The sequence below is a fragment of the Bos mutus genome, chromosome 3 (assembly GCF_027580195.1).
Source record: "Bos mutus isolate GX-2022 chromosome 3, NWIPB_WYAK_1.1, whole genome shotgun sequence".
Classification (NCBI taxonomy): domain Eukaryota; kingdom Metazoa; phylum Chordata; class Mammalia; order Artiodactyla; family Bovidae; genus Bos; species Bos mutus.
Genome location: NC_091619.1, coordinates 73,355,823 through 73,379,707, shown reverse-complemented (window position 1 = coordinate 73,379,707; position 23,885 = coordinate 73,355,823). Strand labels below are relative to the sequence as shown.

Sequence of the window (23,885 nt, the reverse complement as noted above, 5' to 3'; positions counted from 1 at the left end):
TGGGTGGCCCCAGGGGCATGGCTTAGATTCATTGAGTTAGACAAGGGTGTGGTCCTAGTGTGATTAGATTGACTAGTTTTCTGAGAGTATGGTTTCAGTGTGTCTGCCATCTGATGCCCTCTTGCAACATCTACCATCTTACTTGGGTTTCTCTTACCTTGGCCGTGGGATATCTCTTCACGGCTGCTCCAGCAAAGCGCAGCCGCTGCTCCTCAGCAATACGTGAACTGTGAACCTCCAGTTGTTCAAGCTGGTTTTAGAAAAGGCAGAGGAACCAGAGATCAAATTGCCAACATCCGCTGAATCATCAAAAAAGCAAGAGAGTTCCAGAAAAGCATCTATTTCTGCTTTATTGACTATGCCAAAGCGTTTGACTGTGTGGATCACAGTAAACTGTGGAAAATTCTGAAAGAGATGGGCATACCACACCACCTGACCTGCCTCTTGAGAAATTTGCATGCAGGTCAGGAAGCAACAGTTAGAACTGGACATGGAACAACAGACTGGTTCCAAATAGGAAAAGGAGTACATCAAGGTTGTATATTGTCACCCTGCTTATTTAACTTATATGCAGAGTACATCATGAGAAATGCTTGGCTGGATGAAGCACAAGCGGGAATCAAGATTACCAGGAGAAATATCAGTCACCTCAGATATGCAGATGACACCACCCTTATGGCAGAAAGTGAAGAGGAACTAAAAAGCCTCTTGATGAAGGTGAAAGAGGAGAGTGAAAAAGTTGGCTTAAAGCTCAACATTCAGAAAACGAAGATCATGGCATCTGGTCCAATCACTTCATAGGAAATAGATAGGGAAACAGTGGAAACAGTGTCAGACTTTATTTTTGGGGGCTCCAAAATCACTACAGATGGTGACTGCAGCCAAGAAATTAAAAGATGCTTACTCCTTGGAAGGAAAGTTATGAGCAACCTAGATAGCATACTGAAAAGCAGAGACATTACTTTGCCAACAGAGTACCGTCTAGTCAAGGCTATGGTTTTTCCAGTGGTCATGTATGGATGTGAGAGTTGGACTGTGAAGAAGGCTGAGTGCTGAAGAATTGATGCTTTTGAACTGTGGTGTTGGAGAAGATTCTTGAGAGTCCCTTGGACTGCAAGGAGATCCAACCAGTCCATTCTGAAGGAGATCAGCCCTAGGTGTTCTTTGGAGGGAATGATGCTAAAGCTGAAACTCCAGTACTTTGGCCACCTGATGCGAAGAGTTGACTCATTGGAAAAGACTCTGATGCTGGGAGGGATTGGGGGCAGGAGGAGAAGGGAATGACAGAGGATGAGATGGCTGGATGGCATCACTGACTCGATGGACGTGAGTCTGAGTGAACTCCGAGAGTTGGTGAAGGACAGGAGGCCTGGTGTGCTGCGATTCATGGGGTTGCAAAGAGTCGGACACGACTGAGAGACTGAACTGAACTGAATTGAAGGCTGTTTTAGAAGCACTTTTTGTTGTTGTTCAGTCACTCAGTCGTGTCCGACTCTGCAACCCAATGGACTGCAGCAAGCCAGACTTCTCTGTCCTTCACCATCTCCTAGAGCTTGCTCAAATTCATGTCCATTGAGTTCGTGATTCCATCCAACCATCTCGTCTTCTGTTGTCCCCTTCTCCTGCCTTCAATCTTTCCCAGCATCAGTGTCTTTTCTAATGAGTCAGCTCTTCCCATCAGATGCCAAAGTATTGGAGTTTCAGCTTCAGCATCAATCCTTCCAATGAATATTCAGGACTGATTTCCTTTAGGATTGACTGGTTTGATCTTGCAGTCCAAGGGACTCTCAAGAGTCTTCCCCAACAACACAGTTCAAAAGCATAAATTCTTCAGCGCTCAGCTATCTTTATAGTTCAACTCTCACATTCAAACATGACTACTAGAAAAATCATAGCTTTGACCATATCGACCTTTGTTTGCAAAGTAATGTCTCTGGTTTATAGTGTACTGTCTATGTTTGTCATAGCTTTTCTTCCAAGGAGCAAGCATCTTTTAATTTCATGTCTGCAATCATCATCTGCTGTGATTTTGGAGCCCAAGAAAAGAAAGTCTGTTACTTTTTCCATTGTTCCCCCATCTATTTGCCATGAAGTGATGCGACCAGATGCTGTGATCTTCGGTTTTTCAATGTTGAGCTTTAAACCGGCTTTTTCACTCTCCTCTTTCACCTTCATCAAGAGGCTCTTTAGTTCCTTTTCACCTTCTGCCATAAGGGTGATGTCATCTGCATTTCTGAAGTTATTGATATTTCTTCTGGAAAACTTGATTCCAGTTTGTGCTTCATACAGCCTGGCATTTTGCATGAGGTACTCTGCATATAAGTTAAATAAGCAGGGTGATAATATACAACCTTGATGTACTCACTCAATTAATGTTAAAAAAAATATATCTACCTGGACCTGACCCCAGCTTATTGAATGGAAATCTTCAGTACTGAAATGGGGAATCTGTATTATATAAAGTTTCTCAGATAATTTTTGACCTATATTTTGGAGATACTGCCAAGAGAGTTGAGGACATGGTTGCTCATGACCTCTGATTGCTTTTTCATGCTGTTTGATATCAATCTGGCTGCCCCTATTTCTTCCCAGCAGTTGACATGTAGGCTGCACTTTCCAGATCTCTTCAATGAGTTGTTAGAGCATCTGTCTTGCCTGTGGTCATCACATTTAATCTCTCCTTGCTGGCACTGTTAACACACTCCCGCTGGTGACATGCCAAGCTTGAGAGTAGCTAGAATAGCATCTTTGCTATGTCCTGGCTGTGCTCCAAGGCTTCATTCTTGGTCATTTTGTCTGACCATTTAATGCAAACTGTAGATCATAGATGACACTGGTCATCTGGTAGAGAGTTCAAGTAGCCAGAAGTATAGTCTCAAGAGGGTGGAAATCTCACAGTTATATTAGCTTGGACATGAGCATTACTGTGTAACACATTTAATTTGATTCAAAGAATATTTCCCACTGGGTATAATAACACTTAGCATTCTGACAACTTTTAATGCTATTTTAATTTATATTCTTCTATTACTGTGTTGTATACATAGTTTATAGTGAGTTTCTTTGACCCCAGTTATCTTTTTCTTGGTTCTAAAAATTTTAAATATCACAAATGAAAGCAAGCATTTCTAAAATAACTAATTGATTTAAAAAATCAATATGTTAATTTGAAGATACATATTTTTACAAATATATATATTTGTATAATATTATATTTACATATAACATATACTTTTTATATATGAGTATGCATGAGTGTGTGCTAAGTCACTTCAGTCATGTCCAACTCTTTGCTACTCCATGGTCTATAGCCAGCCAGGCTCCTCTATCCATGGGATTCTCCAGTCAAGAATATTGGAGTGGGTTGCCATGCCCTTCTCCAAGGAATCCTCCCAACCCAGGGATCAAACCCATGTCTCTTGTGTCTCCTGCATTGGGAGGAAGGTTCTTTACCATTAGCCCTACCTGGAAAGCCCCAAAGTAACTAAGTATCTTTCCCTGAAATATTTCTTTAAGAGATAGAATGGAAGTTTAGCCCAGGCAGTCCAATTCCAGAACCTGGGCTCATCACACTTAAATAATACTTCTTTACTAATACTGCATAATCTCTTGCATATCTACTTGTGAGCATTCCCATAATGCAACATTTGGGCACCATAATTCTTCATGATCTTTGATGCCAATTAGCAACCATTGTAAGTGAAACTCTCCTGGAATTCTTAGCAGTACTTTCTAACATACATTCAGTTTTTCTGGCATACCCTCAAATGTAGTTACATGGAAATCAATTAGACCACTACATTTTCATATATTCAATAGTCTGATACATAAAAAGAAAATTAATAACCCATCTAAGAGATTGGTTTACATAGATTTCCAACCAGAATAAGCTGTCATCCCTCATTAGTAAAATCATGATGACTAAAAATTGGTTTTTAAAATTAAATCATAATTTTGTGTTCAGTTCAGTTCAGTCACTCAGTCGTGTCTGACTCTTTGCAACCCCATGAATTGCAGTATACCAGGCCTCTCTGTCCATCACCAACTCCCAGAATTCACCCAAACTCATGTCCATCAAGTCGGTGATGCCATCCAGCCATCTCGTCCTCTGTCATCCCCTTCTCCTCCTGCCCCCAATCCCTCCCAGCATCAGAGTCTTTTCCAATGAGTCAACTCTTCACATCAGGTGGCCAAAGTATTGGAGTTTCAGCTTTAGCATCATTCCTTCCAAAGAATGTCCAAGACTGATCTCCTTGAGGATGGACTGGTTGGATCTCCTTGTAGTCCAAGAGACTCTCAACAGTCTTCTCCAACACCACAGTTCAAAAGCATCAATTCTTGGGTGCTCAGCCTTCTTCACAGTACAACTCTCACATCCGTATATGACCACAGGAAAAACCATAGCTGTGACTAGATGAACCTTTGTTGGCAAAGTAATGTCTCTGCTTTTCAATATTCTCTCTAGGTTGGTCATAACTTTCCTTCCAAGGAGTAAGCGTCTTTTAATTCCATGGCTCAGTCACCATCTGCAGTGATTTTGGAGCCCCAAAAATAAAGTCTGACACTGTTTCCACTGTTTCCCCATCTATTTCCCATGAAGTGATGGGACCGGATGCCATGATCTTCGTTTTCTGAATGTTGAGCTTTAAGCTAACTTTTTCACTCTCCTCTTTCACTTTCATCAAGAGGCTTTTGAGTTCCTCTTCACTTTCTGCCATAAATGTGGTGTCATCTGCATGTCTAAGGTTATTGATATTTCCCCTGGCAATCTTGAGTCCAGCTTGTGCTTCCTCCAGCCCAGCATTTCTCATGATGTACTCGACATATAAGTTTGTGTAAATACTTGCATTTGTAGGTTATGTTTGTTGTAGTTTACGTTTGTTGTAGTTTACTATCTTCAACTTGTGACTACTAGTGGTTAATTATAAGTTCACTTGAATTTTTATATCATGAAAATTCATGCATTTGCTGAAACATGTAATTAAAATTCTGCATTGAATTAATTCAAGAGTCAGAATCTAGAACATTTTGTATAATTTACATGGTTTATATTGAAACTGCAGAGTTGGTCCTGTAAGCTCAGACCCTGCCCCTCATATATAACATTAAAGCAAATTATGTCCTAAACTCTTGAGATTTTCATTTTCTTACCTGTCATTGTATGATTATACAACGTATTATCATACAATGATAAGCTTTTTTCTCACTTGAGCTTTGAGTGAAATTGTTTCAAGTTATCACATATTGAGAAATATTTTCTTATACTTTATATTCGTAGCATGGGCATATGAGTGAGTACACACACACACACACACACACACAAAGTAGTCCTTACCTATGAATAGATTGGTTTCAGTAAGTATATTTGGAAAAGTGATTTTTAGAACCAGTGACAGCATCTCATAGGAATAGTGTTACGTTACTGCATGCATGCTAAATCACTTCAGTCATGTCTGGATGTTTGCAACCCTATGGACTGTAGCCCACTAGGCTCCTCTGTCCATGAGATTCTCCAGGCAAGAATACTGGAGTGGGTTGCCATGCCCTCTTCCTGAGGATCTTCCTGACCCAGGGACTGAACCCAGGTCTCTGATGTTTCCTGCAATGGCAGCAGTTTCTTTACTACTAGCCCTATTACGTTACTATTCCAGTACAAAAAATGTTATTTACTCATATTTCATTCCATTTTACATATTGCTTTTATTGGATCATCCTTTCCCAATTTCCTCTCTAGACACTAGAAATATGTCTCTGTACCACTCACCTTAGGAGATCTTCCACTACTGTAACCCATGACAACCATGCTGTTTTCAATATAGGCTCTCAGCCAGCACAGTGGTATTCTATTAGAATAATTATGTAGATGTTAAGAAGCTATGTTTATATTTTCTTTTCTTTTGTTATATTCTTTTCCTATGTAGGCCATTACAGAGTATTAAGTAGAGTTCCTTGGGTTATATAGCAGATTCTTATAAGTTTATGGTTTTTTTTTTTTCAAAATGATACATATCACTGTTTTGTTCTGAATTTTCAAATCTTGAACACTCAATAGTTGCTTAATGTTTTCAAAATAAGTAGAGTGTACAACAGTAGCACAAAACTGTAAGGTTTACTAAAACCAGAAAATACTAATCACAGAGTATATTCTGTTTATTATTCCAACTCAAGTTGCATTTGGTCCATTTATTATTATTTTCTGGTTGTCAGCGTTGAAAGTAACTGAGAAGTGCACTTTATATTAACCATATTTTCAAGGAGTCACAATTAATTTAGAATTAGAAAACCCTTCTCAATTTAATCATTGGCACAGAGAAAATCAGCAAGTAAACTCTGGAAAGCTGGTATTCAGAATGCTGGTGAGAGGTTCTTTCTTTCTAAAGTGTAACCTGATTTTTAATAAATGTGTTTGCTTTGTGAGTAATCACTTTTTTAGTCAATGGGTCTCTGACTTAGTTTAGGTAACTATAACAAAATACCACGGACTGGGTGGCTTAAGCTACAGAACTGTATTTCTCACACTTTTGGAGCCTTGGAAGTCTAATATAGAGGCACCAGCAGAGTTGGTGCCTGGCGAGAGCTCTCTTCCTGGTTTGTGGATGACTGCCTTTTCACTGTATCCTCCTATGCAGGGGAGAGGGAGCTCTAGTCTGTCTTCCTCGTTTTGTAAAAATGCTAATTCCATTATATTGCACCACCCTCATGACTTGAGCTAATCTAGTTACTTCTCAAGGGTTCCACATCAAAATATTTTGATGTTACTTTAGGGGTTAGAGTTTCAACCTGTGAAGGTAGGAGGTAGGAGGAGTAGAAGGCGGTAGGGATACAAACATTCAGCCGATAAGAGTCCCTAATCGGAGAATGTGCATATGAGTTTCATCCACATGGGTTTCTATATTTTCAAAATTGGAATGCCTTAGAAAAGTCAAGCCTTCTCCAGTTTACTACAGTCCCTGCCACTCCCGACTGTCCTGCGCCTTGCTCAGTTCTCTTAAGGATGTGGTCTACTAAGTGTCTCTATATACCTGAATCGTTGACTCTTGATCTAAATCATTTAATTTTTTAAAATGTATCAAGATTTTTATATTAAACTACCCTTTCAATTTCCTCCTATAGGATGGAGAACTTAATACGGGGAAGGAATCCCCCACAATATCAGAGAAGTCCTTGTAAAGAAGTTCGTGCAGCACTTCGGAAGAGGCCTGAAGAGGAGTGTAAGTATGTTTAATAGGATTAACTTTGTTCTAGATAGACTTAGGTGAGTAGCATAACAAAACTACAATGTTAACCTTTAAGTGATCGATCAAATAATAGAGGTATTTAACAAATACTTGTTGAATCTAATTGAAATTACTGTAAAAAATATTATATGGTACCTGGGTTTAGGCACTAAGAACATTGTTTTCTTTGTTTCTTGTGTATTTCAAAATGCTGTACTGATAATTTTGTTCTGTGTTCAAATGAGATTGGAAAAGGCCGCACAGTTTATCACATCTTTCTTAGACATATGTTCCATGAATATTGCTTCCAAAGAAGTTAACAAATTTTTAAATTTGTTTTAAATGAACATTTTCCAGTTTCGTTTGACCACAGTACTCTTTCAACCTTTAAAAAACAAAACAAAACAACAAGAAACCAAGGACTCTTTGAAAACCACAGCATTAGTCTAAAGAATAAATGTCTAGTGGCAAATATAAATCCATTGTTCAAAATGAAATATTTGAATTAATTGAATTTAGGAACAGATTTTGAACAAGGAGTCATGTATTCCCTCATAAAACCATTTTAATCCATCTTTAAGTTATCGAAATGTTACAATATATAATTGCAAATATCTTGTCTAAATGTTTCTAGTCTATAACATTGTTGGAGATGTTTCTATAATAATATTTGTATTTTAAGTTTATATGCTGACCCATAATTCTAGCTTTTCTCATGGCATTTGCATCTGGTTATTTTCAGGAAACTAAATCGCAATTCATTATGACAAAAATTTATCTGAATGATGTATTTTTACAGGAATTTACATTGTGTTAAGGATAGAGCTAATGCAGTGGATTCGTTGGCATAAACAATTTAGTAGACTTTTAAGGTTGTATTGGTATTTTAAATTAGTTTGAAGTACACTATTCTGGGTGAAGATCAAATATATTAAATCTGGGCACACTCATGGCAAGCAGTGTGTTTTTGTTTTCTTTCATTTTATTAGAAAGTCAATAGATCTGATTGGGTTGGCATCTATGTCATTCGATATAGTGTTTCATTTTGGTATACTTATAACTTCCAACATTATAAACAATATCCAAGTAAAACTAAAATTTGAAAGTGAAGATATAGTTAATGGGCATGTTAAAACAAAAACTGTTTGTAAAATGCAGACTCGTGCAGAAAACTATTGCTTCTTTATTGGGTTCACCAGGATTTCTCCTCTATGATGGTTTAACACAATCAACTTAGTCTCTGTTATAGTTCTGCAGGTTTTATTTAGAAACGTAGAAGGGGTTTTGCAAATAAAGCTATAGTTGATTCTCTTGGAGTCACATAGTATATTTAGTATATATAAAGTCATTTTTCAGGCCTGTTATACTGAGTTGGTCTAACCCAGAGGTTGAGCAGCTACAGTCCAAATATATCCTGACGCCTCTTTCTGTAATAAAATTTTATTGAAACACAGCCATCTCTGTTCATTTAGGAATTATGTATGGCTGCTTTCCACAACAAATGAAAAGTTGAGCAGTTGTGACAGAAACTGTATGGTCCACAAAGCCAAAAGTATTTACCTGATTCTTTCCACAAAAAGGTTTTAAAACCCTTGTCTAGGTCAGTGGGTCTCAAAGTGTGGTCTCCAGACCAGCAACAGCACCTGGGAATGTGTCGTTGAAACACAAATTTTAAAGTCTACCACCCACATCTACTGAATCCAAACAGCTGAGAGTCAAGTCCTATAATCTGTGTGTTTTGAAGAAGCCCTAGAGGAGATTCTGATGCAAGCTCAAACCTAAAAAACACTAGCCTAAGTCAAGTGATTGGCTGTAAGATGACATTAAATTACCATGGTTACAAAAGACTAATAATAATAATAGACATATTTCAGAGATAAGTCTTTGTTGTTTAATGTAAGGTACATTTTAAAAAAACTATTTATTCTGTTATAACAAGCAAATCCTCAACAACTGGATCATGGCAGTCAGGACAATTTTTGAAATATCACTACAGGAGCTCAACTGGATTGACTATGTTGTTGACCATGGAAGGACATAATGAGAAATGAGAAACATACAAAGTAATATTCTCTCGCATTATTCCCTGTTAGTTTAATACATAGTTCTTCTTGTCTTCTATTGACTGATGTTAATTCCCTAAGAAAGAATCCTCTTTTTTAGAATGAGAGCAATACAGTAGTTAATCAAGACATTAACTCTAAAGTTACACACAGGGATTTATTCTTTAATGTGACACAATATGATCAGATGCAGGACCCTGGGTATTATTTTCTTAATCTAAATGAGTCAGTCTGCTTATTTGAAAAATGAGGATAATTAAAGAGTCTTCCTTGAAAGTTTGTTTGGCGAATTAAGGACAATTTATATTAAGTACCTGGTATAGAACTTGGGATGTGGTGAGTTTTCTTCTTTCTTGCTTTTTTCCTCTTCATCTATTATTGCAGTGCTTATTTTCAGTTAACCATTTGAGGATAACAAAGCATGTTTTGATCATAGAAATGAAAATATAGGGAAGTTATAACTACTATTTTTAGAAATAATAATAAACCATAAGGAACAGGTTGTAAACAAATGACACAAAGCTGGAATTCTTGCAGCAGTGTTAGATAGTAATTTCTGTTAGATAGTCATTTGTCTCATGGTCTTTCCTCATAATTCTACAAATTCAACATGGGATCTAGATCAAGACTTAGAGGTCAGCTCCTGTGGAAAGCTGCCACCTTAGAAAATCATCATCAGAGATCAGATCAGTCGCTCAGTCGTGTCCGACTCTTTGCGAACCCATGAATCGCAGCACGCCAGGCCTCCCTGTCCATCATCAACTCTTGGAGTTCACTCAGACTCATGTCCATCGAGTCAGTGATGCCATCCAGCCATCTCATCCTCTGTCGTCCCCTTCTCCTCTTGCCCCCAATCCCTCCCAGCATCAGAGTCTTTTCCAATGAGTCAACTCTTCGCATGAGGTGGCCAAAGTACTGGAGTTTCAGCTTTAGCATCATTCCTTCCAAAGAAATCCCAGGGCTGATCCCCCTCAGAATGGACTGGTTGGATCTCCTTGCAGTCCAAGGGACTCTCAAGAGTCTTCTTCACAGTTCATAAGCATCAATTCTTCGGTGCTCAGCCTTCTTCACAGTCCAACTCTCACATCCGTATATGACCACAGGAAAAACCATAGCCTTGACTAGAGGAATCTTTGTTGGCAAAGTAATGTCTCTGCTTTTGAATATGCTATCTAGGTTGGTCACAACTTTCCTTCCAAGGAGTAAGCATCGTTTAATTTCATGGCTGCAGTCACCTTCTGTAGTGATTTTGGAGCCCAGAAAAATAAAGTCTGACACTGTCTCCACTGTTTCCCCATCTGTTTCCCATGAAGTGATGGGACCAGATGCCATGACCTTTGTTTTCTGAATGTTGAGCTTTAAGCCAACTTTTTCACTATCCTCTTTCACTTTCATCAAGAGGCTTTTGAGTTCCTCTTCACCTTCTGCCATAAGGGTGGTGTCATCTGCATATCTGAGGTTTTTGATATTTCTCCTGGCAATCTTGATTCCAGCTTGTGTTTCTTCCAGCCCAGCGTTTCTTATGATGTACTCTGCATATGTTAAATAAGCAGGATGACAATATACAGCCTTGACGAACTTCTTTTTCTATTTGGAACCAGTCTGTTGTTCCATGTCCACTTCTAACTGTTGCTTCCTGACCTGCATACAAATTTCTCAAGAGGCAGATCAGGTGGTCTGGTATTCCCATCTCTTTCAGAATTTTCCACAGTTTATTGTGATCCACACAGTCAAAGGCTTTGGCATAGTCAATAAAGCGGAAATAGATGCTTTTCTGAAACTCTCTTGCTTTTTCCATGATCCAGCGGATGTTGGCAATTTGATCTCTGGTTCTTCTGCCTTTTCTAAAACCAGCTTGAACATCAGGAAGTTCACGGTTCACATATTGCTGAAGCCTGGCCTGGAGAACTTTGAGTATTACTTTACTAGTGTGTGAGATGAGTGCAATTGTGTGGTAGTTTGAGCATTCTTTGGCATTGCCTTTCTTTGGGATTGGAATGAAAACTGCCCTTTTCCAGTCCTGTGGCCACTGCTGAGTTTTCCAAATTTGCTGGCATATTGAGTGCAGCACTTTCACAGCATTATCTTTCAGGATTTGGAATAGCTCAGCAGGAATCATCATAGAAAGTCAAATAAGAGTGGCTTCCCTTTGCTGAGAATTGAAAGAATAGTGGAACTTGACTCTGACAATGTGTGTGTGTGTGATCTCAGTCGATAGGATCCTCCAAATGCAAGGAAGCCCTCTTTCATTTGAAGTTTTGCAAACAAATTCTATTATTTGCTGAATAACAGAATTTATACTACTTTCTTTTATAATCATTTACAATATTTTCAATGTTAATATTGATATTAGGTCACCAGACATATTACTTTTAACCAGTTATTTCATGTAAATTATATCTAGCTATGCTGCATTTAGCATAGCCAAGCAAATTTTCAAGAATCAAGTACAAATTTTCAAGAATCGAGTAAAAATTGATCCTTCAAAAAGGCAGACTTTTAAATATGCTCAAGTTACTTCCCATAAAAAAAAAAACAAAAATAAAAACTTTGTCCTCAAAACCAAGTACCATTCAGCTACAGCCCTACGTTCTCCTTCTGTCCCCAGGCAAACCTCTCTAAAGAGTCATCTATGCTCACTCCACTTACCCTCCTCTCACTCCTCCAAATCAATGTAGTCTGGCTCCTATTCAATCACTCTGCTGAGACAGCTTTTATTCAGACCAGCCATAATCTCTTCATGATGCTGTATTAATTTTATATTGCTTTGTAATAAATTACCACAAATTTACTGTCCTAAAAAACAGTTTATCTCAATTTCTTTGGATCAAGAATCCAGGTGGGGCTTAGCTAGGTTCTCTGCCTCAGAGCTTCACCAGGCTGCCTTTTCATCATGAGCTCAGTAGGGGAAGAGGCCACTTCTAAGCTTACTTAGGCTGTTGGCAGAATTTTCTTTCTTATGGCTCTATGACCAAGAGTCTAAATTTTTTTATGACCAAGAGTCTAGCTGAGGGCCACATTTAGGATCTAGAGATCTCCTGCAGTTCCTTGGTGTATGTACATTCTCAATACAGATGCTTACTTCATTATTTATACAAAATGTCAAAATATTCTTGTATTAACCAGTTTAGTAAAAATCATGATAATTAGTCAAGTTCTTGCTTTCATATTAGAAGTTATTGAACATGATTTAATGTCCATTTAATGTTCATTTTCCCTGATGACTCAAGGACAGTTTTGTAAATGTCAGTTCCTATCTAGAATTCTATCTGGGCGTCCCTCCATATCAGGTTGTCACCTTTCACTTTGCTGTGATTGCTCTTGCTTTTTATCTGTCTACCCCTTCTTTTGGGATTGTGTTTCCTATTTTAATGTTCTTGTTCAGAAACCATCCTTTTTAAGAATTTCACACTAAATATGTGTCAGTGAATCAAGGCTTGAAAACCAGTCAAGCCCTTGGATGATTTACAGTGAACAGGATAGAGAAATAGGGAATACTAAATGCAATTAAGAAGTGGGGTACATTAATTTAAAAGATCCTAAGCCTACCCTTCTTCTCACTGACTTCATCTCAAGTTTGTGATGGGTCTCTGGATACTTGGATTCTTTACCAGGTTCCTGTTTCAAATTATGTCCCAGTGATTCCAGTATGGTGTAGATGACCTGGTGTTACTGTCAACTCATTCACTTGGTCAGGGCGCTTAGGCAGTGGCGGTGGGGGAGGGTTCATATTTGCTAAGGAAATTTGAAGTAACCCTTACGGTGGTAGCACCATGCTGTGTAGTTATAGAACTCGTACATGTGCGTAACAATGTCAGTGCACAGAGGAAGAGTTACTATCTTTTCCCAGGCTTCTGTTTATGCTAGGAGACTTCCTAGATGCCTCTAGAAAATACTCCCTATCCTTTCATTAGCCTAAATTGGTATAAATCCCTATCCCTGTATCATCATTATATACCATAAGAATGCTATATACTCATTGGCTTAAGCCTATTATACTGGGCCAATCACATTTAAGAGTTGGTTTAGTATTAAAAGTAATCCTAGATAATGTGGAGAAGGCAATGGCACCCCACTCCAGTACCCTTGCTTGGAAAATTCCATGGACGGAGGAGCCTGGTGGGCTGCAATCCATGGGGTCTCTAAGAGTCAGACACGACTGAACGACTTCACTTTCACTTTTCACTTTCATGCATTGGAGAAGGAAATGGCAGCCCACTCCAGTGTTCTTGCCTGGAGAATCCCAGGGACGGGGGAGCCTGGTGGGCTGCCGTCTGTGGGGTCGCGAAGAGTCGGACACGACTGAAGTAACTTAGCATAGCATAGATAATGTAAGGTAATGAAAGTGAGGTAATGTATTTGCCATTTGGCCTAGTAAAATGGAAAAGGTAAAATTACTCAACATTATATCCCATACTATTGCTTGTAGTATATATTTGTCTCTGTATACTTAGCTATCCCAAATTGTTTTAGAGCTAAGAATGGGAAAATAGAAACAGAAGAGGTGGTACTTGGCAGATCAGGAATCTGAAAGTGAAAGTGTTAGTTGCTTAGTCATGTCTGACTCTTTGGACCCCCTGAACTGTAGCCTGCCAGGCTCCTCTGTCCATAAAATTCTCTAGGCAAGAATACTGGGGTGGATAGCCATTCCCTTCTCCAGGGGATCTCCCCAACCCAGGGACTGAGCTCAGTTTTCCGGCATTGCAGGTACATTCTTTACTATCTGAGCCATTACGGAAGCCCCCAGTGATATTAAAGTGACTTCCAGGCCTCTATTTATCATGCAGAGCCCTTTTTTCCTATCTAAGCCCTATAATTTGTGGGCAGTTGTGTTTCCATTATCTTCAGTTGCTCTTTAGCTTTTCTTAAAATACAGTTTCCTTCTTGTTTGGAATGAAACTCATTTCCTCTACATCTCCCTTCCATTCCAGCCCTTCTTTTTGTCAAGCTTAATTATTGGCTATATTGTGTTTTTGGGGGCTCCAAAATCACTGCAGATGGTGACTGCAGCCATGAAATTAAAAGATGCTTACTCCTTGGAAGGAAAGTTATGACCAACCTAGATAGCATATTCAAAAGCAGAGACATTACTTTGCCAACAAAGGTCCGTCTAATCAAGGCTATGGTTTTTCCTGTGGTTATGTATGGATGTGAGAGTTGGACTGTGAAGAAGGCTGAGCACCAAAGAATTGATGCTTTTGAACTGTGGTGTTGGAGAAGACTCTTGAGAGTTCCTTGGACTGCAAGGAGATCCAACCAATCCATTCTGAAGGGGATCAGCCCCGGGATTTCTTTGGAAGGAATGATGCTTAAGCTGAAACTCCAGTACTTTGGCCACCTGATGCGAAGAGTTGACTCATTGGAAAAGACTCTGATGCTGGGAGGGATTGGGGGCAGGAGGAGAAGGGGACGACAGAGGATGAGATGGCTGGATGGCATCACTGACTCGATGGATGTGAGTCTGGATGAACGCCGGGAGTTGGTGATGGACAGGGAGGCCTGGCGTGCTGCAATTCATGGGGTTGCAAAGAGTCGGACACGACTGAGCGACTGAACTGAACTGAACTGTATAGATGAGGCTGGGGCTCCTCAGTGGCTCAGTGGTAAAAAATCCACATGCAGTGCAGAAGCTGCAGAAGATGCAGGTTCAATTCCTGGGTCTGGAATGTCCCCTGGAGAAGGGCATGGCAACCCACTCCAGGATTCTTGCCTGGAGAATCCCATGGACAGAGGAGCCTGGCGGGCTGTAGTCCATAGGGTTGCAAAGAGTCAGACACGACTGAACCGACTTAGCCCTCATGTGCATAGATGAGGCTGTAGCATCTCAGACTTGTTAAATAATTCATGCAGTGTCACACAACCAGTCAGTGCCAAAGTTGGGATGCAAATGTTAAGTTTGACTCCAGAAGCTATCTTATTCCTACTGTTCCATGTTATATGCCTACACACAGTATTCTATGCTCTCATTTTAGCTCTCCAGGATTCAGATCAGATCAGATCAGTCGCTCAGTCATGTCTGACTCTTTGTGACCCCATGAATCGCAGCACGCCAGGCCTCCCTGTCCATCACCAACTCCCGGAGTTCACTCAGACTCATGTCCATTGAGTCAGTGATGCCATCCAGCCATCTCATCCTCTGTCATCCCCTACTCCTCTTGCCCCCAATCCCTCCCAGCATCAGAGTCTTTTCCAGTGAGTCAACTCTTCGCATGAGGTGGCCAAAGTACTGGAGTTTTAGCTTTAGCATCATTCCTGCTAATTCTTAAAAAACATTTTAAGCATAAATTATCATATAAAGAAAGGTTTATAACATGTGCATGTAGCTTAAAGAATTAGAAACTAGCACTCATGTATCTAAAACATCAGAGTTGCTGAATTACAGATTCCTACTCAACTCTGTTTATCTCTTTAGTTTGGCATATCCATTCTAGAAAACTAGTCTTTCCTACTTCTCATTTCTGAGGTCTTTCTTTACAGTGACCATTTCTTAAGTCCTACAAAAAAGTCAAAGGAATAATGTACATGATTTTCGTACCAGGGGACTCAAAAGAAACAAATGGTCAGTGATTTCTTATTAGCTGAAAATATTATTTGTTTGATTTTTGTATTAATATCTTAGATTGTGACTATACAGTATCATAACAAAGAAACAAAGTTGCATTTTTAACTTGAATTTTATCAGCAAGTTTGAAATTAATACATGTTACTCACTAATAGTTTGGGCATGATATTATAAAGATAAGATTAAAGAGAGATTAGATTAAATTAGATTCATAGCCTGAACAATCTTAGACTAATTAAAAAATTGAAATCAAGCTCATGCAAGCTTACTACAAAATTGGTATATTTTAGATAACTTTTCCATTCAAGGTGGTAACAGAAATTCAGGCAGAAATATGTCTTGAATTCTTCTCTGGAATATCCATAGGTTTAAACCAGCTTTCTCAGTTATCAGCAGTTATATTTATCCCAAGACTATATGTTAAGATATAATTTTAGAAAAAATCCACTAGCACTAATTTTACTGGCACCTCTGGCTTAGCAAGCCATTCATTTGAATTAGGGCTTGAATCATCACTGGATTTTTAAAATGCAAATTCCTTCAAGGGTAACACTAGTTAAATCTTAGGACTCTCTAACATAAAAGTGATTTTAGATCACTAATCTCAGCAAAGGGCTTCCTTGGCGGCTCAGAGGTTAAAGCGTCTGCCTGCAATGCAGGAGACCTCGGTTTGATCCCTGGGTAGGGAAGATCCCCTGGAGAAGGAAATGACAACCCACTCCAGTATTCTTGCCTGGAGAATCCCATGGACGGAGGAGCCTAGTGGGCTACAGTCCATGGGGTTGCAAAGAGTTGGACACGACTGAGCGACTTAACTAACTAATCTCAGCAAAGAATCAAATCTTGAGAGAACTTTGGATGCTCAGAAAGAAAAAGGAAAGGTCAAAAAATGGTCATATAGGTGAGGAGTTTGAAAACAAATTCACTTGCTACGTATTTTTGCTAAGGGTTTGTTCTGTTATCTGGTGAAAGACATTTTCACATAAAATTTCAGTCCTTTCTACATTCTTGCATTTATTTCAGTAGTAACTACTGTACTAATTTATTCTTCCTTTGTGAAAGGTTCTTCTTCTCTCCTTGGCAGATGACAGGAAAGAACGCCCTCCTATTGGTCCCTGAAACACTGTGCACAGATTAATAATGCAGTAATTACAGCACAGTATTTTACCATTTGCTTGCATGTTTATTTCCTCCTATTTGGGTTCTAAGTTGCTTAAGAGCAGACAGATACATCTTAATCATTTATCTACCACTAGCATTAAGCATATTATTTGATATACAATTACACTCTAATAAAAGTTTACCCCCCCAAATTAACAAACTGTAAATGATGAAACTCAATTCATGCCATGATATTTATTGGAGTCTGTGCCCGTGTGTGCTAAGTAGCTTCAATTGTGTCCAAGTTTTTTGTAACCTTATGAACTGTAGCCCGTCCGGTTCCTCTGTCCATGGGGATGTGCCAGGCAAGAATACTGGAATGGATTGTCATGTCCTCCTCCAGGGGATCTTCCTGACCCAGGGATCAACCCGCATCTCTTATGTCTCCTGCGTAAGCAAGCAGGTTCTTTACCACTAGCACCACCTGGGAAGCCCCTATTGGAGTTCAAAGGAATCCAATAAATAACTTCAATTTTCCAGAATAATTTTGGAACCAATTAAGGTATTGACAAGATGTCAGGAAGTTAGAGATCAAGCATCAATTTCATTACTTTTAAAGGCTGGATAGGAGGACATAGCTGAGATGTTTGACAACAATCGACTTCTCACTACAAATGCATACTTAACCCAAATGCATACTTAACTCAGCCGCAGCAGTTCAAGAATACCATGGGCCTGCTCATGTGGGGAATTCCTCCTACAAAATGTATAGCATTGAGAAACAGATCAGTGTACTTTGTCTTCCCTAAAGCAGGTTCACCCCAAAGAAAGATGGAGGAAGGGGCTGGCTTACACGTGTCAAATTCTGCAAAATTTACAAATAAGGTAAATCACTGCATTTTCTAGTAAGAGTTAGGAAAGAGATACGAGGTCTATAGTGTTGGAAAAATCTCTCCACACAGAAAATGAGTGAGTGGAGAAACATCTCCACTTGCAATGTTGCTTATAATTTTTATGTCTTAAGCTACAGAGCTTAAACATTAAACCATTAGACAACTAGAGGGGAATTAATCAGGGCAATCTCTCCCAGATACAAACTGCTATTCTTTCATGACCTCTTCTGGTATCATTGGGGGCAGAGAGGTGAAGAAATGTAGATTTAACTCCAAGACCACTGTAAACCAAAGTCTTAACACTTCATGTTCTACTTATTATCCAAATAATGCTCTACATGATTAGCAAGGTTTCTGCAATATGATTAAACTACATTCATTTATCCAACAAATATCTACTGTTTGAGTGCACATGTGTGTCTGTCTCCCTGTTCTGGGTGTTTGTGATACATAGTGACAAAAAATTTAAAAATCAAAAAAGGCAAACATTTCTAGTCTCAACAAAGTTATGCTCTTGTTGGGGAAAACAGACATTAAACAAAATAAGTAAGTTATAATCCATAGAAGGTGATTCATGTTGTGGAACAAAGAGCAAAGTTAAAGGGTTTATGATTAGATAGAGATTTGAGAGCATTTTAAGTAGGAAGACCAGAATATGTAGAACTTCACAAATAGATAAAGGAGTTAGCCACACCAGTTTAAACTCTTTGACTCCTGTATTTAAATTTAACTGGAAGAACCCTCCCATCCAGAGGTTAATTTTGGCATCATGCATAGTTGGGCATAACTGAGTTACTAAAACTTTCACTTTTTTTCCCATGCAATATTTTCAAACCTTTAAAAATTGTTGCCTTTTTGAGTGCCAGATATGGGCTGAATGTGAGTCTGACTAATGGTGTGGTTTCAACAAAGTCTGATGAGCAAATGTCTTTAGTTCTAGAACCCTAGTGCCTTTTGCCACGTGTACTGCTATGGAATTGCTTGTTGTTGTTAGTCGCTCAGTCATGTCTGACTCTTAGGATTCAATGAACTGTAGCCTGACAGGCTCCTCTGTCCATGGGAGAGGCAAGAATACTTCGGTGGGTAGCCATTCTCCTCTCCAGGGGATCATCCAAACTCAGGGATTGAACCCAGGTCTCCTGCTTTGCAGTCAGATTCTTTACCATTTGAACCACCAGGAAGACCATGGAATTGCTTAGACCTTTATACCTGCTGGCATTGTCATCTGTTTCATCTGGAGAATTAACCTCAGCACATTCCTGGCCTAAATTAGCTGTTGTTTCTTCAGAAATATGTACCTCTAGGGACTTAATGAGGCTAAGTGTCTGTTCTTTCAAGAAACTTTCTTTCTTCAACATTGGATTGTTCTGGGAAGGCCTTGAGTAGAATCTCTGTATTATCTTTTTCACAGAAGTAAAGTAGGCACTTAGTGCTTCATATCTTTCTATTGTTTTACTGATTTTAGGTTAATGTTGCCAGATAGAATACAAGTTCACTTCAGTCGCTCAGTTGTGTCCGACTCTTTGCGACCTCATGAGCTGCAGCACACCAGGCCTCCCTGTCCATCACCAACTTCTAGAGTCCACCCAAACCCATGTCCATTGAGTCGGTGATGCCATCCAGCCATCTCATCCTCTGTTGCCTCTTTCTCCTCCTGTCCTCAATCTTTCCCAGCATCAGGGTCTTTTCAAATGAGTCTTCTCTTCGCATCAGGTGGCCAAAGTATTGGAGTTTCAGCTTCAACATCAGTCCTCCCAATGAACACCCAGAACTGATCTCCTTTAGGATGGACTGGTTGGATCTCCTTGCAGTCCAAGGGACTCTCAAGAGTCTTCTCCAACACCACAGTTCAAAAGCAACAATTCTTTGGCAAGGCACCTGGATAAATTTGAATTCATATACACAACAAATACATTTTTGTATCTTGTTTAACATTTAGAGCACATTTAAAATGAAAATATTATTCTTTATCTGAAACTCAGATAAGGGTGTTTGGATTCTACAGAAAAACAGAAATAATAGGATGTATATATAGTGTGTGTGTGTGTGTATTTTAAAGGAATTGGCTCACCTGATTATTTTGACTGGCAAGTCCAAAATCTTCAGGCTGAAGAACCAAGAAGAAACTGATATATAAAAGTCCATCTGTTAGCAGAATTTCTTCTTTCTTTGGAAAAGTCAGGCATTTTCTAGAAATAACTTCAACTGATTGGATGAGGCTTACACTCATTATGGCTTCCCAGATGGTGCCAGAGGTAAGGAATCTGCCTGCCAATGCAGGAGACACAAGAGACATAGATTCAGTCCCTGGGTCGGGAAGATGTGGGGAGTAGGAAATGACAACCCACTGCAGTATTCTTGCTGGAAATTTCCACGGACAGAAGAGTCTGGCATGCCACAGTCCCTGGGTTGCAAAGAGTTGGACATGACTGAGTGCACATGTACGCACACACTCCTTATGGAGGGTAATTGGTTTTACCAAAATTCTACTAATTTAATATAAATCTCATCCAAAAACACCCCCACAGAAGCCTCCAGAATACTGTCTGACCAAATATTTAGGCATTGTGGCCCAATCAGTTTGACCTGGAAAATCAACCATTACAGTGTCTTTTTTTTTTTTTTTTTCTAAATCTGACAACTCTATTTCAGGGGTCTGAACTGAGTTTCTAAGAATTTAAATTGTTCCTATGTTGATCTATTTCTTTCTTTAATAATGTAAAACTATAACTATTTCCTAGTACTTTGGTTTTTAGGTTTTCACTGCTTTTGGACTCAAATATATTTTTTGTAATATATTTTCCTAAACTTCGTCTCATGAGGTCTTCGGTATGAGAGCTATTAAATCAATAAATTCTGAGTCTTTCAAAAGAATTCACTATTCAAAGAAATCATATTCATCCTCACTTGTCTGGGTTGGATAATCACACTGAGGGAGAAATTTCCCGTGAAATCAGGATCAAAATCAAGCCGAGACTCCACCTCTTATTGTTCTGCATGCCTTTTCCTGCAATATGTCTCCTTTGAAAAGAAGTGCAAGTGAAAGTTGCTCAGTCATGTCCGACTCTTTGCAACCCCATGGACTGTAGTCTGCTAGGCTCCTCTGTCCATGGAATTCTCCAGGCAAGACTACTGGAGTGGATAGCCGTTCCCTTCTCCAGGGGATGTTCCCAACCCAGGGAATGAACCCAGATCTCCCTCATTGCAGATGAGTTCTTTACAGTCTGAGCTACCAGGGAAGCCCTGGATCTTCCTTTAAACAGATAACTGTATAAATTTCTGGAGTGTTTCCTTAGGGTAAGACAATGCCTATACCTTCACCTATAATGATTTTGTCACTTTGAAACTCACCTAATAATGCTTTAAATATACTTTTCTATCCTTAAATTTGTCCAGATTTTGTGGATGCTTTGGTATTGTGTCCGCTTTCTTTGAGTTGTAGTTCCCAGTTGCTGTCATTCTGGAGTCTTTATCTACAGCTTTGAAAGGCTACATCCTCTGTAGTTTCTCAGACCCTGCCATCTCTTGGGAATTCATTCCAGATTGCTCTCTGAAATTCTGTCTCTGCTTTGATTAGATTTCTTTAGGCTACAGTCATAACTGTTTGACTTGGTACAACTGAAATATCTCTTGCTTTTCTACTTTCTCTTTTAAAATTCATCAGAGCTAGGTCTATCTGTTTATTTTTAATATTTGTTTCTCTTGGCCTGAAAGTTCCCATTTTCTTCTCCCTGTCTGTCTAATATATCCTATAAAATCTCAATATTTCTCCTAAGGAAAACTCTCTGTTCCTCCAATGTAATTAGTCAGTTTTTCTTTATTTTGTTTTTATTTTTGTATTTCTTCTGTTATAATAATAAAGCTAAAACATGTTCCTTTTCATACCATTCCAATTCCCCCTGGATACCTTAACAAACTCAATTCTTACAGACCAGGTGCTCCAAACAGACTTTATTATTTCTGTGTGTGGCCTTTATATATGCAGTCATTTCAATGACATGTTTGTGATCTTTCTCAATTCCGCCTAGGAGAGGACAGATTCTCTTCATTATAGGGACTCCTTGTTACTTTTCATTTGTTTGCTAATCAAATGCACTACTCTTCTGTGGGAACATCCACATTGAGAGTTCTCTGATTTATAAGGCCATGGACAGTGCTTATGTGAGGATCAAGCCCAGAGCTCGAGGTCTAACTGCAACAGCTTAAACACTGTGGCCAGTGCCCAATACAATCATCAAGGTCAATATAGTGTTGATAAAACAGCCCCATCTGCACAAAAACAACCATTTGCTCGGGAATAAGAGTGCTGTGAGTTGCAGAAACCCCCCAGTCAAATCTTACATATCCTACTTGCTAATACTGAAAGACCATGACTCCATGCCCTGGTCCCATCAAAAACTTTTCCAAGTGCCATTTGCATCACCAAAATTTACTTTTTGCCTACTTATTTTTATTACTGATAAAACTGACATTGGAGGATGTGGCTGATGTGCCTGGCCCCCATAATCTTCCTAAGAATTAGCTCATGTAACTTCATTCCATGGGGCATATTGATGTATAGGTGGAAACTTGCAGGGCAAAACCAGATGTCGTAGGCTGGTGCTAGGAGGGAAGAGAGGGGTTCTGAACACAGCATCTGTGCCCAATTCTTCTTCAGTGTGTGTTAAGTCGCTCCAGTCATGTCTGACTCTTTGTGACCCCATGAACTGCAATCTGCCAGGCTCTTCTGTCTATGGGATTCTCCAGGCAAGAATACTGGAGTGGGGTCCCATGCTCTCCTCCAGGGGATCTTCCCAACCCAAGGATCAAACCCACATCTCTTAGGTCTCCTGCACTGGCAGGAGGGCTCTTTACCACTAGCGCCACCTGGGAAGTCCTCTGAGACCACAGAGCTATCTACAAAAGCAGGGTCCTGCTCAGGATACTCTTGGCTGCAGAAACAGACACACACCCCGGTCCACCAGCTCTGCACACAGCTCTAAGGCCACATGTGAATGGGCGCTATATCCCTGTTCTATGGGGGACCAGCCTGACCTGCTCTCATGGGCAGACCTGGAGAACATTGCAGTAGGGGGATCCTCTGGGGAGATGACATGGATCCTGACCAAGCAGGCCCAAGTTCAAGGCTTCCTGGCCTTGAACCATAGACCTGGACTCCCAGAGCCACCTTCCTAAGGGCCGGGGGTCCCTCTGAGAGGCCCCTGGCACATCCACTTGCTGCCTCCATCAGTAGACATGGGAATCAGCTCTCCAGGGAGTCCGGATGCAGATAGCCACTCGGGGTGATGAGAAGGGAAGCCCCCAGCAGCTGGTCAGTGGAAGGCGATGTGGACCCAAAATGTCTTCTTCAGAACTTACCAATCAGATAACCCCATCCACATCCCTGGAAAGGAGACAGTGGGGCAAGAGGTCAGGAAGTTTAGGGCAAATGTCTCCTCATGTAATCCTTAGAAGTGGGCAATATGTCTATCTCCTCCTATAGCACTCCTATGGCACTCAAAAACCATGAACCAGTTCTGGCAGATGCTCTTATGGGTTATCTCTACTGTGATGTGACTGCTTTTCAGTATCTAGAACTCCTGTTTCAGAATGAAAGGCCAATGCCAAGAGAGCATCCTCACTGGAATGGGAAGGTACTTACACAATGGCAATAACCTCTCCAAAGAAATTCCTTCATAAAATCTCTTTCTCTTTCAGTGCACTAATACTTTTTATAATAAATCATTGATCTGACTGGAAGGAGAGGGTATCCAAAAATCACAGAACATAAGCTTAGCTTCATAGATCAGATAGGTGTAGTTCAGAACACAGGTTCTAGAGCCAAGCTGCCTACATGTGAGTGACAAGTTTACTACCTCTGATCTATATGACATTGTTCTATATATGGGAAAAGTAAGTGCTTTTACAAAATAAAAGTTCTAAATGCAAACAATGTATATTTTCCCCCTTGGAAATTCTCTGATTTTATTAGTTTAAAGAAAACATAATTATTTAATTAGAGCATGCTATCTTAGAAAGAGTTACCTTAATTTATTTTCATTGTACACAA

General features: G+C 39.6%; 1 protein-coding gene across 2 annotated transcripts in view; it reads left to right on the top strand.

Moving 5' to 3' along the window:
- The first annotated feature begins 7,114 nt into the window (after window positions 1-7,114).
- LRRC7 (leucine rich repeat containing 7) overlaps window positions 7,115-23,885 on the top strand; it is a 478,825-nt gene continuing 462,054 nt past the window's right edge. For both annotated transcript variants that reach the window (XM_070364524.1, XM_005898157.2), the window contains exon 1: window positions 7,115-7,211. In XM_070364524.1, coding sequence (XP_070220625.1) covers window positions 7,115-7,211 — 97 coding nt within the window. The remainder of the gene's footprint in view (window positions 7,212-23,885) is intronic.